The following is a 15359-nucleotide window of genomic DNA, read 5'->3' as shown; positions in this document are numbered from 1 at the left end:
GTTACCAGAAACTCCAACTACAGAGGATCTAACACCCTTTTGTTCTCCAACAGTATATGTGTCCACACACATTCACTCACAGTAGCACATGTGACACAATACACTAATGTATACACATAATAAAAATAAATAAAAAGAAAGGAATTTTAATAAGCAAAGTTTTTAGTGTAACAGAAACAAAACAAATGGGAATACAACAAAGCAATACGTGTGAAATATGTCTGTAAAGACGATGGGAGAAGGAGGATGGAAAAGCACAGGTCAAGACGGTAGTATACACTTCATATCAGCACTCAGGAGGCTGAAGCAGGAGGAGCCTGAGTTCAAGTCAACCTAAGTTACAAAGGGAATGCCTGTCTCAAAACAAAACAAAAAATTCCAAGGAATTAAGCAAGACCTGTTCAAGATAAAAATCTCAGCTGCTCCTTACCAAGTTAAAGTACATAAAGTACATAAAGCCCAGCCAAGCAGAGGGCTTCAATGCCCTAGCCCATTCCCAGCACTGCATGCCACTCTCTATTCCTCAGGGCACCAACCCAGAGTGCTAGTCACCCAGAACCTGCACCCTCACAAGCCCAACCTTGTCCCAACCAGATGTAGTGGTCAAAAGACTAGGATGGCAGATCCTAGCCGATCTTGGGAACACAAAGGCAAAGGGCCCACTTCTGGCTGCAGTTACTGAGGAGTCAGAGTAGTTACTTGTATTTTGTACTCCGGTCCCTGGAAGCCCGTCGGTGACCCCGGCTGTGGCTCCGGGAACGGCTGCGATGTCGCCGGTATCTATCTCGGGACCTGGAACGGGAAAACTTCCGCCGCTCTCGGGAGGTAGACCTAGACCGCCTCCTTCGACGATCCCGGGAACGTGACCTGGGAAACCCAGATGATTTTGAAAATCAAGATGTCACTGGGGTCAAACCACCCCATTCCTCAACTCTCAGCATCTTTTGTCCTTCAGTGTTACTGGGATTTCTTTTTCCTCCTACAAATGTACAATTTAGAAATGAAAAAGTCCCTTGAATTAATCCAATGACCAAACCTTTTCCCTGAATGTTTCTTGAAAGCATAGACTTGGCCAGGTGTGATGGCACATGCCTTTAATATCAGTAATTGGGAGGCAGAAGCAGGTGGATCTCTAAATGCAAGGCCAGCCTCTTCTATAAGAGTTCCAGGACAGCCAGGTTATACAGAGAAACCCCATCTCAAAAAACAAAACCAACCAACCAACCAAAAACAAAACAAACAAACAAAAAACAACCCCCCCCCATGAAGGACATGGACATTCCTAGTCGGCCTTCAGCAGGGTCTTCCGTCTTCCCTCATCCCAGTGGTGGCAGGGTATGCGTGAGTGCATGGGAGTCCGTGTGGTAAACCCTAACCAATGCCAGCCTTTTGAGGCTGTAAGCATCAATTAAATGTTTTTACAGAAAAAGGCACTCAACCTAAGAGCCCTGTGACAGATCTTGAAACCTACCTCCTCCGATCTCGGGTTCTTGATCCAGACCTAAAGAGAAAAATAAAGAGATGAACACATTTAATCCATCCAGGAGACAAAGGCAAATGGATCTCTGTGAACCTGCAGCCAGCTAAGGCAACTTAGTGAGATGCTTAGAGTGCATAGCTGAGTCTGGCTCTGATCTTTTTTTTTTAAATCAATCCCAAATATTTACCTGAGTACTGTTCCAGCATTTCAAATTAAATACAGCTAAATTCTAACCCGTCCTGGTTCTACCCTCCCTGGACTAGTTAAGGAACAATTCCAGATCAGAAACCAAGAGGCTGCTGGGGCATGATAACACATGCTTTAATCCCAGCATAGAGAAGCAGAAACAATCAGATCCCTGATCTACAAAGCAAGTTCTATAACAGCCTGGGATACACAGAAAAACACTGTATCAAAAGACCAAACTTCATTCCTTCTCAAACAATCACCAGGTCCATTCAGTTCTACTCCAGACAGCCTAGCCCAGACCACATCACCTACATTCTTCCTGCCTCAAAACTCCCACTAGTGCCTCACTGGTGTGGTGGCCTTTGCTGAACACCTTAGACTCTGCTTCTCAATGGGCAAGAACATATTCCAACTGCATCTTTAATGGGAAAGTCTGTCCAGTGGCCCCACATGACTGATTAAAAAAAGTAAGACAGCCATACAAAGCTTCCACCCTCAAATCCAAAGCTGATGATTTCCCCTCAATGCACTGCCACGAGACTGCTGCTTAGCCACCAGTATTAGATCCACTTTTGCCTTCCCTATTTGGTAAGAGATCCATGCCCAGCTGTCAGAGGGGCTGGCTGGCTGAGGTTAAAAGACGGCTGAGGGGTTGGGGATTTAGCTCAGTGGTAGAGCACTTGCCTAGGAAGCGCAAGGCCCTGGGTTCGGTCCCCAGCTCCGAAAAAAAGAACCAAAAAAAAAAAAAAAAAAAAGACGGCTGAGAGGTGGTAGGACAGACCTTTAATCCCAGTACTTGGGAGGCAGATGCAAGTGGATCTGAGTTCAAGGCCATCCAGAGATACACAGGGAAAGTGTCTGTGAGTGGGTCAGGGGGAGGGAGGGAGGGAGGGAGGGAGGGGCAACCTTCATCAGCTCCTCCTTCCCTTGTCTGCAAGTTCTAGGCAGATCCTGCTTCAAAATAAATAAATGCATGCTTTTGCATGTCTCAAACACTGATGGCTCCAAGTCATAAAACAGCAAACAGCAGTTTCCTAAGGCTGGCCCATGCTTACCGCCTGCCCAGGCGCTCTTCTCGCTCTCTCTCCTCTCTTCTCCTCAATCGATCCTGATTTCTTTTTTCCTGTTTTTCAGCCACAGTTTTCTAAATAAATGGGGGGTATGGGGGAGGATAAAAGAAAAGCAACAGCTTTTAGGAAACAATATTCTATTCATTTAAAAACAGAATATATGAAAAAATTAACCATTTTCTACATTTGGTAACAAATTACAAAAAGGGAGCTGAACTTCTAAGGCACAGGGCTTAATCACAATGCTTCAAACCAGGCCATAAACATAGCTGTTTATCCTATAGCCTCTCCACAAGCTTTGTATTAAAAAAAAAACATTAGTAAAAAAGAAACTTAACTTAGACCAACAGCAATAGCACCACGCTGTTGGGAGTGGAACTGTAGGTAGCCAAAAGCAGCTCACTTTTGATCTGGTGTGTAGCTCACTTTTGATCTGGTGTGTGCTATGACAACATTAGCACAATTATACACTGAATTCATCAAGTCTGATCCTAAATGCAACAGAGGCAGGAGGCTCTGAGAACCTCTACCACCAAATCAGCATCACCTTAAGCTAGCTTGAAAAGTGTTAAATACCTCCATAATAAACACACCAATAATACTAACTCGAACCCTGTAATACATCATCTGGGAAGAGTGAATGAAATGAAGTCTTAAATGGGGGAATGAGCCACATACCATAATACAAACACTCATCAGTCTTCCCTACTTAGAGCAGAGATAGCAAAATACTTTCTATGCCCAGTGATTAAAGCAAGTCCTCTTTAAATGAGGACACCACAAGACCCAGGTGAGCTGTCTCATCTAGCACCCCAAACTCTACACTTCCAATAGAGTCCTTCATCTGAGCTAGGTGTACAACACAGTCAGCTCCAAGTCCCTTTCACACTTCCCTAAAGCAGGTCTGGCTGGAACAGACCCATGGGTATGACATGACTTCCTTTCCAAGTCCTATCATCATCTACCATTTCACATGACCAGCAAGCCAAACTCATACCCATGAAGATAATCTAATGTAGAATGTTAAAATGCTATTGGGAAGACAGAAGCAATTATTTTTGTTGAGGCAAGGTCTCAACAAAACTGGCCAGATCCCTGAAGATAACTTTAAAATTCTGACCTTCTTGCCTCTATTTCTTCAACATCAAGATTTTAAAGCACACCTATTTTATGTGATACTGATCAAATCCAGAGTTTCAACTGAGTTAAATTCTTTTTGTTTTTAAAGATTGGTTGATTTACTATATATAAGTACATTATGACTGTCTTCAGACACACCAGAAGAGGGCATCAGATCCCATTACAGATGGTTGTGAGCCACCATGTGGTTGCTGGGATTTGAACTCAGGACCTCTGGGAGAGCAGTCAGTGCTCTTAACCACTGAGCCATCTCTCCAGCCCCTGAGTTACATTCTTAACCCCAGCAAAATGTTTTTAAAATCAGAGTTACTGCCAGGCACCTTTAAACCCAGTACTCCAGAGGCAAAGATAGACAGATCTCTGTGAATTTTGAGGCCAGCCTGGTCTACAACGGGAATTCTACAACAAGGGCTACACAGAGAAACCCTGCCTCAAACAAACAAAAAAATCAAATTTAGGGTATACGAAAGTCAAAGGACAGCCCCTGTGAGTAAGCTCTCTCCTTCGTGGGTCTGGGGGACTGAAGCAGTGTTCTGTGCCTTTACTTAGACACCTCATTAGACCTCAGCAAAGTGTGTGGAGGACACTCTCAGTGCCAGTCCCTCAAGCTCCAAGCTCCCTATTGCATGTTAGGAAACTTCCTGGAATTACAGTTTTCCCTGTTGCCTAAATAAGTAGGTCTGCTTTGGGAACATGCAAGGCTCCCAACAGTGACTAGGAAATATTAGAGCATTCTACATTTTGCATTCGGGTACCACATATCATGTTTTCCCACTTCATGAATAGAGAGGTAGAGTTGACTTTATACCTTATCACAGTTCAATTACATGTAATAAGTAGTGGAAGCATGATCATTTTGAAGCCTGATAATTCAACTTATCAAAAAGAACGTTACCTTGGGATTTAGTTCAGTGATAGAGCACTCGCAGGCAGGAGGCTCTGGCTATATCTAACCACAATTAAAAAAAAAGGGAAGAGGAGAGAGACAGAGACACACATACACACACACACACACACACACACACACACACGCACACACACGCACAGAGAGAGAGAGAGAGAGAGAGAGAGAGAGAGAGAGAACGAACATGAAGGAAAGAATGGGACTAGACAGACAGCTTAGCAGTTAAGTTGCTCTGCCACAGGACCCAAGAAACTTAGAACACACATGGTGAATAAAACCTGGCTCTAACTCAAGGGGATCCACTGCCTTCTTCTGGCCTCCAAAGGCACTGCAAGAACATGCTACCCATATATATACATGCAGACAAATCATTTCTCACACACATAAAATGACACTTTTTTTTTAAACCCAGAAATATGTCAGGCAGTTGTGATCCACACCTTTATTTGCAGCACTCAGGAGGCAGAAGCAGGCAGATCTCTGAGTTTGAGGCCAGCCTGGTCTACAGAGTAAGTTCCAGGACAGCAAGAGATACAGAGAAACCCTATCTCAAAAACACTAAATAAGGGGGCTAGAGAGACGGCTCAATGGTTAAGACCACCAGCTGTTCTTCTAGAGAGGACCAGGGCCAGGGTTCAATTCCCAGAACCTACATGGCAGCTCATAACTATAACTCCAGTTTCAGGGGATCTGATATTTACACACACACACACACACACACACACACACACACACACACACACACAAAGTTAATAACCCCAAACAAACAGCAAAACAAACAAAACAACAGAAACATGTTCAAATTCAACTTAAAGAATACAAATATATTTTTTTTTATTAAAGAAGCTAAAGGTGACTACAAGACTCCAAAGAGTTCTCCAGAAACAGAATATATTAACATACCCTCAACTGATCAAGCTTCTCTCGGATCTGAATGAACCCCAAGTGTAATTTGCCTCCGAAGTGGTCTGCAAGACGACGGTCATTGTCATGGAGACCAAGATAAGCTGAACAAACCTCGCAAACACGGAGTTTTTGCTGTTGAAAACTGGATGCAGGCATGGAATTTCTGTATTCTTCCTATGAGGGGAAAATAAAGATGAGGCATTTGAAAACTGCAACTATGCACAGATCCCCCAAATAGAAAAACCTGAAAAATAGGCAACTTTTTACTATATATTGAAATTGGATTGTTGAGCTTTAGGTATGTTGTAAATTTCAATTCCACTGTTGTTTTTTTTTTTTAAACTAACATTTAGAGGCAGGTAGTTCTCTGAGCTCCAGGACAGTCAACAGCTACACAGAGAAACCCTGTCTTGAAAAATAAAAAACACGCAACATTTATGTATGTCTCAGCAAAAGAAACAAAGACAATTCAAACATGCAGATAAGGACTGTTCTGAGAATATAAGTTTCTGAATAAGAATAGAAAAGGATTTAAAACTAAGTAAAAATTGGGGCTGAAGACGTGGTTCAGAGCATTTGCTCTCTCAGAGGCCCAGGAGTGGTTCCCAGCAGCCACACGGAGGCTAACAATCATCTCTAACTCCAGTTACAGGATCTGATGCTTTCTCTGGCTTCTGAGAACACTAAATACGATACATCTATAAAGGCAAAAACCCAAATACATATTTTTTTAACTTGAAAGAAAAACACAAAGTTGGGCTGGAGAGATTGCTCAAGAATATATGCTGCTGGGGTTGGGGATTTAACTCAGTGGTAGAGCGCTTGCCTAGCAAGCAGAAGGCCCTGGGTTCGGTCCCCAGCTCCGAAAAAAAAGAAAAAAGAAAAAAAAAAAAAAAAGAAAAGAAAAAAAGGGGCTGGGGATTTAGCTCAGTGGTAGAGCGCTTGCCTAGGAAGCGCAAGGCCCTGGGTTCCGTCCCCAGCTCCGACAAAAAGGAAAAAAGAAAAAAAAAAAAAAAGAACAAAGCACTACTTTAGAACAATTTAATATAAGTACCCACTAAAAATTGAGAAACTACCATTAACTGTTCTGTGTGGATGAAATGGAAGCCTGTAGCACTAAACCAAGTAAGATCTTGTCTTATTAGGCTTACTATTGCTATTTGAAACAAGACCAAAAGCAAGTTGGGGAGAAAACTGGCTTATTTTTATTTGGTTCACATTTCCACATCTTAGTCTATTACTGAAGGAAGTAAGAGCCAAGACCCGGAGGCAGAAGCTATACAAGTCATGAAGTGCTGTTTACTGGCTTGCTCAGCCCGCTTTTTTATAAAACCCAGGACCATCAGCCTATAGATGTCCCTACTCACAGTGGACTAGTCCCTCTCCCAATAATCACTAAGAACATGCTTCCCTACAGGTTTGTCTTCTTAAAACTTGATCTTCTGAAGGCATTTTCTCAATTGACCTTTATTCTGCTCAGAAGTGTCAAGTTGATATAAAACTAGCCAACACAGGGACTGGTGAGATGGCTCAGAGATTAAGAGAATTGGCTGCTCTTCCAGAGGTCTGAGTTCAATTCCCAACAAGCATGTGGTAGCTTACAACCATCTATAAAGGAATCTGATGCCCTCTTCTGACACGTCAGCTGTACATGTAGCAGAGCACTCATGTATTAAATAAATATTAAAAAACAAAACAAAACAAAAAACAAGGGTGCTGGAGAGATGGCTCAGTGGTCAAGAACACTGACTGCTTTTCCAGTGATCCTGAGGTTCAATTCCCACAACTACATGGTGGCTCACAACCATCTGTAATGGGATCTGATGCTCTCTTCTGGTGTCTGAAGACAGCAACAACGTACTCATATATATAAAATAAATCTTTAAAAAAAACAAACAAAAAACAAAAAACCCAAAACCTTAGCACAGATTTATATATTCAGTAACCAAAGACCTTCGACAATTCTAAAAGATCCAAGTTTATACTATGGAAGCTAGGTTAGAGAACAACTTGGGTTCTCCCCTTTAACCATGGGTTCCAATAATCAGAGGTTAAACTTATGTGGCAAACACAGTTCACTGATTCTCTCTTTATGTGTATGGGTACTCTGTCTGCACCCACACATACATCCAGATGAATACCTGGTGCCATTGATCCCCTGAAGTAGGAGTTACTGTCAGTTATGGGCTGCCATGTGGGTGCCGAGGATTGAACACAATCCTCTACAGGATCAGCCAGTGTTCTCAACCACCCAGCCATCTTTCTAGCCTAACATTTATTAATAAAAAAATTTCCCCCTGAAGACATGGTCTATATGTCCCTGGATGGCCTTGAACTCTAAGAGATAAGCTTGCCTCTGGCTCTAGATCAGTTCTCGACATTCCTAATACTGTGACCCTTATTATAGTTCATGTTGTGGTACCCCTAGCCATAAAATTAGTATTGTTGTTAACTTACCAACTGGAATTTTACTACTGTTATGAGTCAAAATGAAAATACCTGTGTTTTCTGATGGTCACATTATGACCCCAGTGAAAGGGTTATTTGACAACCCCTTGAGGGTCACAACCCACAGGTTGAGAACAGCTACACTAGAGTGCTGGAATTAAGGACATGCTTTCACCCCCAGACTACAAATTATTTTTGTGTTAAGTTGACCAAGCAGAAGTTGAACTCATAAATTGATGTGATCCTATAACCTCTCCTGAGGGACAAAAGACATGCTTAAATGCTACCTTTTAGGGCTGGGTGAAATAGCTCTGTGGTTAAGAGCAGTGGATGCTCTTTCAGAAAACCCAGGCTGGACTCCTAGCATCCACAACCATTCAGTTCCAGAGTATCCAATGCCTTCTTCATGCCTCTTCAGGCAGGTGGTAAGGAAACAGAATACCCATACACATTAAAAGATAATATCCGTATTATTTAGGTCAGGCTGGCCTGAAATGCATGATTCCCCTGGCTCAGGCTCTCAAGTACTGGGATATCTGTCATGGGCTGCTATGCCCAGCTTATCATTAGCTTAAAAATCAGTTACAGAAATGAAGAGTGCTGGGGTAATCTGCCCTACAAATAATCAATCAACTGTCTGTGGGTGTGTCCCTGCAATCTCAATTGTTAAATGCTGGCAGGATATATGGCATTGTCATTTCTATAACCCACAATACCTGTTCTTGTACACACTCTCTCACCTGCCCCAAAACATGATTCTCTAAGATTATCAAGTTAAAAAGCAAACTGCCATGGGGAAGGTCAAGGGGCTCCCAATCTGGCCAAAAGGCAACTCTAAGATATGGAGGGGGCATAGTCCTGGTGCTGACTGGTTCAGAATGAGTTGTTGAAATGAGTTGAAAGGAGTGTGGCGGGGTTGGGGATTTAGCTCAGTGGTAGAGCGCTTGCCTAGCAAGCACAAGGCCCTGGGTTCGGTCCCCAGCTCCAAAAAAAAAAGAAAAGAAAAAGAAAGGAGTGTGGCACAACAGGACCCCCATTGGAGGAATCAGAGAAAGGATTCAAAGAGCTGAAGCAGCTTCCAACCCCATAACAACAACAAGGCCAACCAACCAGAGTTCCCAGGGATTAAACCACTACCCAAAGACTATATACATGGACTGACCCATGTCTCCAACTGCATATGTAGCAGAGGATGGCCTTGTTGGGCACCAATGGAAGGAGAAGCCCTTGGTCCTGCCAAGGTTGGACTCCCAGGGGAAGGCGGGGGGGGGGGGGGGGGACCGTTATAGAAGAAAGGGAGGGGGATGGGATGGGGGCTTATGTCTGGGAAACAGGGAAAGGGAATAACATTTGAAATGTAAATTTAAAAAAAATCCAATAAAAACTAAATTAATTAATTAATGAAAAAAAAGGAGTGTGGCTTTTGACAGATAAAGAGCTGGAGCTGAGACAGAAGAGTGAAGCATAACAGACAGGGCAGGGAATGGTCTAACTGGGTAGCTGAGGGACTGCCTTGGCAAGTAGGCCAGATGTCTCTGTATCATCATTATTAAACTCCTCGCAGAAGCCCTAAATGTCCCTGAAGAGCTAATGAGAACACCACACCTAATCATCAGAGATCAGAAAAGGAGTTGTGACTATAGAAGGACAATAGGATCTCTATTATTTCTTAATTTTTTTTTTTTGTTCTTTTTTTCGGAGCTGGGGACCGAACCCAGGACCTTGCGCTTCCTAGGTAAGCGCTCTACCACTGAGCTAAATCCCCAGCCCCTATTTCTTAATTTTTTTTCCTTTTAATTCGGGGCTATGTGTGTGTATGATTGCACAGATTTGTGTCATGGGAAGAAAACATTCAGAAGTCAGTTCTCTCTTTACCACACGGTCCAAGACTCAAACCCAAGTCACCAGGCTTCTCCAGCAGGTGTTACTTATCTATTGAAACTCTCACTAACTCATATTTCTTACAACTGAATGATTATGAAACTAACAGAATTAGAGATGATGTTTCTGGGTGGTGCTGATGATGGAGCAGAGTGGCAGAGTGCTTAGGAAGCATGTACAGGCCATAGGGTCATCCCAACCTCACAAAAATAACCAACAGGCAGTCATTCTTTTAAGGGCTGGGAAAATATAGTACAATGATAGAGAAAAATATCCTGCACACCATTCGGATGTAAACATTTCCTCAAATGAGGTGCCTTCTTCCCAGATGACTCTAAAGTGTGACAAAAAATGACAGAAAACTTATCAGTACACAGAACATTTCCCTAGCATGCATAAGGCCATAGGTTCAAACCAAAGCACTACACACATTAATGAAAAACCTCTACAAACACTCTAGTAATTGACGTCATTACTGAGGATCACCTGCTCTTTCAGCACAGTACTATAAGCCTCTTCCTCACCCCCAGTTTCTATACCACTGGAAGAGACTCAAACAGCAGAACAGGCCTGTCAAATGTAACAACTTGAATGTGATCTCTGGGACTTTTCATGGTGAAAAGAAAATTGACTCTGAATGCTGCCCTCTGACCTCAGCACCTACGATTGCATATGCACTTGTATACATAAAATAACATGTAATAAAAAGAAATAAAATCAACAATACTGGGTTTAACAAGACTATCTAATGGCTTCATTCTACACCACTACAGAAATAAAGAACTTACAGAAATAAAGGACTTATTTTTGGGGGCAAGAATTACAACAGAGAGGGAGAACAGAAGGAAAGCAAAGGTGGGGTGAGGGCAATTCCTCCAGGTATCCTGGTCATAGGCAGCCATGCTCATCCCCTTTCAAACACCCCCACCCCCAATCAGGTGGATCAAAAGAGTTTTAGGAGCAAATGTAAGCTATATAAAAGATGGATACATGTCCTTTAATACACTTTCTAAAATTCACAGAATATAAAATACCATGATTAATGTAAACTATGACATTTGGAGTGACAATGATGTCTAAATGTGGGTATACTAATGGTAACATACCATTGTGGTTGGGGGATGCTGATAACAGGGCACTTTAGGTAATCATTTGGAAGTTTCTGACCCAACCTTAAATTTTCTGAAAACTTGTGACCAAGTTTTATTTATTTATTTAATTAAGTTATAAAGATTATTATTTGAAATAAAAATATAGAAATGGCCTAGCACTGGCCCAAAGACACTAATCTGTTATATTAGTATCATTCCCCTAATGCCATTTTTCTTCTTGTTTTGAGGTAGAAACTCAAGCAGCCCAGACTGGCCTCAAACTTACTATGTAGCCAAGGCTGGTTTTGAATTCCTAATCCTCCTAGCCCACCCCCACCCCAAGAACTGGGATCACAAGTGTGTCCACTGTGACTGAATACTATACTTCCCTTATCTTAAGACATTTCTTACCTGGAATAATAATGGCCGATACCTATAATTGGGAAGCCCAGGTAGAGGGATTATCTTACATTACAGATGAGCCAGGGCAATAAAGACAGACCATATTTCAAAAATCAAAACAGTAGAGCTGGAAAGATGGCTCAGAATGACTGCTGCTACTCCAGAGGACTTAAGTTTGGTTCCCAGCACTCACATGACAAGTTCAAAACCAAAAAATTAACTCCAGTTCCAGAGTCGTTTGGTCTCCTGGGAGAACCAGACATACAAGCACATGATACACATACATGTAGGCAAAATAAAAATATGCATAAATAAACAAACAAACAGCCAGGTGGTGGTGGTGGTGGTGCATGCCTTTATCTCAGCACTAAGGAGGCAGAAACAAACAGATCTGCGTTTGAGGCCAGTCTGGTTTAGTGACTTTAGAACAACAAAGGCTACAGTGAAAAACCCTGTTTAGAAAAAATACAAGGGGGTTGGAGGTAAAAAAAAAAAAAAAAGAAAAGAAAAACAAACAAAATAGAGAAACACTCATACATTCATGCATACACACACATATTCACACACAGAGAGCCAAGCATAGTGGTGCAAGTCTTTAATTCCAGCACATGGGAGAAAGAAGCTGGTCTCTGTAAGACCAGCCTGGTCTACACAGCAAGTTTTAGGACAACCAGGATTATATAAAGAAACCATGTCTCAAAATCTACAATCACCAACCTCTGCTTCTTTTTTCTTTGAGCGAACCTTCTCCACTTCCATAAGAATCTTCTGGGATTCATCCACATTTCCTTCAGCTCCTAACTGCTCAGCTTTAGCAAGAAGTTTTCCTATTTCTTCATTTAATTCATGTACTTTTTCTGCCTGAAGACAGAGAATCAGACACCAAGTATCAATACAAAAGAACCAAGTATCACTTTTTCTTGCTGTATGTCTGGCCTATTCCTCTGAAAATTTAAAAAAAAAAAAAAAAAAAAAAAGGGGGGGGGGGCTGGAGAGATGGCTCAGCGTTTAAGAGCACCCGACTGCTCTTCCAGAGGTCATGAGTTCAATTCCCAGAAACCACATGGTGGCTCACAACCATCTGTAAACAGATCCGATTCCCTCTTCTGGTGTATCTGAAGATAGCTACAGTGTACTTATATATAATAAATGAATAAATAAATCTTAAAAAAAAAAAAGCCCTTACAATCCAAACTTACTTTAGATGGCTTATGATTCAATATTTAGATGGAGGTTGAAGGAGGGTTGGGATGGGAGTATCTTGAGTTCAAGATCACTATCACATAGCTGATTCAAGGCTAGCTGGAACCATAAATGGCCCTGTGCCACAACAAAACTATGACATCCTTACTGTCAGTACACCAGACTCCAAGTATAGCAACATGTTCCACTGCATGCTGTTTTTGTTTTGCAATGGCACACAGATCATCTCAAAAGTGACACTTTAGAAGATAAAACTATCTGCATATCTTGTGTCTTCTGGGTATGGGTAGTAAAATGTCCAAGTTTAACATACAAACTTAGGCTCCATGCAAAATAGCCAATTACTAGGATTTATCAGCAAAATAGCATCTTTTTTAAATTAGTAACTGCTTATAGCCTAAGAAATTTTAATTAGATCTGCATGCCTTTAATCATAGTACTCAAGAGGCAGGCAGATCTCTGTAAATTCAAGGTTGGCCTAATCTACTTCATTAGACATTGTCTCAAAAATAATGAAAAAAAGAGGGTTGGGGATTTAGCTCAGTGGTAGAGTGCATGCCTAGCAAGCGCAAGGCCCTGGGTTCGGTCCCCAGCTCCGAAAAAAAAAAAAAAAAAGAAAAAAGAAAAAGAAAAAAAGAGTCAGGCAGGGAGGCATACAGGTTCCCTTGGCACACAAATGCTTGATTACAGACCCTGTCTCCAATGAAAACCAACAAGATGGAAAGCACCATCCAGAATCCTCACCTAGTGTGAGGGCAAGACAATAAGCTGAGTTATAGCAGTTACTTAATATACCTTGGCAGAAACTTCTGCACTTATTTCCTCCTGTGTTTCAGCCAGCCGCTTCTTAGCAAGTTCAGTTCTCCGATCACACTCTGCAATGAAGGACTCTAAGTGATCCATAGCCTAGTTTGGGAAAAGCAGAAAGTTAAGATCAATACTACATAGTTTTTTTTTTTTTTTTTTTTGCCATTGCTCTGGCTTTTATTTGAGAAGAGAAGTGCTAGAGATTAAACTCAAGACCATGAATGCACTAGGAAAGCACCTTACTAAATTATATCTCCAGACCAGTTTCCCCTGACAAAGCCTCATAGACCAGGCTGCCCCAAAAGTTGGTATGTATTCTAGATTGGCCTTGAACTCACAATCTTATCTTAGCCTCCAAAGTGCTGGATGGTAGGTATGCACACTGTATTCTGCCAACACTGCATAGTCTAACCACCCATGTGTATAATAGGAACACGAGTCCGTATTTATTTGTTTCACTGTTACTGTTTTGAGATAAGGTCATACTACATAAGCCTTGTGGGCCTCAAACACCCTATATACATTAGGTGGGCCCATCTCTGTGAGTTCTGGCCAGCCAGGGTTACATATGAGATCTAGTCTCATAAAAAGTAATTCCAATTCCTATCTCTGCTACTGGCATTTGTACTGACAGCATAAGCTGATGTTCTGCTTACCAATTTATTATGATTGCTTTGTCAGACCAAATGGCTATCTGATTTACTTATTTCCAAACTTGTAGAAGGATTCCCTACTCTCTGTATCATTACCAAGTGAACTAAGGGAATTGCTTGGGTAGTCAACTGTTAGCTGTGCAAACATAAGGACCTGAATTCACTCCCTCAAAAGTACACACATGGCAGAAAAAGAAAGCCTTTATCATCCCAGCATTGGATAGGTGGAGATAGGAGGATCTCCTGGGCTTCCCAACTAACCAGGCTGATCTACTTGGTACATCCCAGGCTAATGAGAGATCCTGTCTCAAATAACAAGGTTAGGAGCTGAAAAGCTAGCTAGCTTAGTGGGTAAAGGCACCAAGCCTGATTAATCTAAGTTCAGTCGTTGGAACCCACATGATGTTAAGAGAGAACCTATTTGCACAAGTGTGTGTAATAAATAAATGTAAAAGTAAAATATTTAAAGGTATATAGCATAATAAATTAAAAAATAAAAACAAACAACAACAAAAATCCCACATCTATGGAAAAGCAGCCAAGCTTGTCATCTCGTCTCCACAGGCACACAGCAGGGTTATCATGAGTTAGAGGTTAATTTGGGGCTTTAGTATGAGATAAAGAGAGGCGCTCCACATATAGAGGGGATGTGCAGTTCAGAAGTGGTTCAGTGGCTAATAAGGACTTTGCAGAGAATGTATGGGAGTATTAAGATTGAATATGTTTCCTGGAGCTCTTAAGAGACAGCTGGGCAGTGGTAATCCTTTAATCCCAGGAGGCGGCAGGCAGGTCTTTGTGAGCTCTAGGCCAGCCCAGTGTACAGAGTCAGTTCCAGGACAGCCAGGGTTACAAAGAGAAACCCTGTGTCAAAACAGGAAGGAAGGGAGGGAAGGAGAGACAGAAGAAAGAGAGGGCAAGGAAAGGGAAGATCTGGCCTGTTTTGTTAGGATCCTTGTTAAGCTGTACTTCTTTCTGGAAAGATGAAGAGCTGGCCACCTTACCTAGAGTAAGGTGTTCCCCAACACAATCCTAAAGTTTCCCCCAAGCTCATTCAAGTAGTGATCCCTACATTATACTTTGTACTGTATGCCTACACAAACCAATGACCCACTCAGGAGCCAAAATGAGCCATGCCTTTATCATTCAAATGCCTTTACCTTAAGCAGATTCTTAGTCCATTGGCAA

At 41.9% G+C, this 15359-nt stretch overlaps 1 protein-coding gene across 7 annotated transcripts in view; it reads right to left on the bottom strand.

The window, feature by feature from the left end:
- Nucleotides 1–15359, bottom strand: part of Luc7l (LUC7-like) — a 33750-nt gene that overhangs the window by 4991 nt on the left and 13400 nt on the right. For 5 of the 7 annotated variants that reach the window (NM_001399674.1, XM_017597369.3, XM_063269322.1 and 2 more), the window contains 6 exons: nucleotides 13510–13620; nucleotides 12229–12372; nucleotides 5687–5863; nucleotides 2725–2813; nucleotides 1472–1501; nucleotides 700–867 (listed from right to left, as the gene is read on the bottom strand). In NM_001399674.1, coding sequence (NP_001386603.1) covers nucleotides 700–867; nucleotides 1472–1501; nucleotides 2725–2813; nucleotides 5687–5863; nucleotides 12229–12372; nucleotides 13510–13620 — 719 coding nt within the window. Of the gene's footprint in view, nucleotides 1–120; nucleotides 868–1471; nucleotides 1502–2724; nucleotides 2814–5686; nucleotides 5864–12228; nucleotides 12373–13509; nucleotides 13621–15359 lie in introns of those variants that run through there. The other 2 variants (XM_039086288.2, NM_001399675.1) reach the window with 2 other exon arrangements.

Source organism: Rattus norvegicus, chromosome 10, assembly GCF_036323735.1.
Source record: "Rattus norvegicus strain BN/NHsdMcwi chromosome 10, GRCr8, whole genome shotgun sequence".
Lineage (NCBI taxonomy): Eukaryota > Metazoa > Chordata > Mammalia > Rodentia > Muridae > Rattus > Rattus norvegicus.
This window is presented reverse-complemented; position numbering and strand designations above follow the sequence as displayed.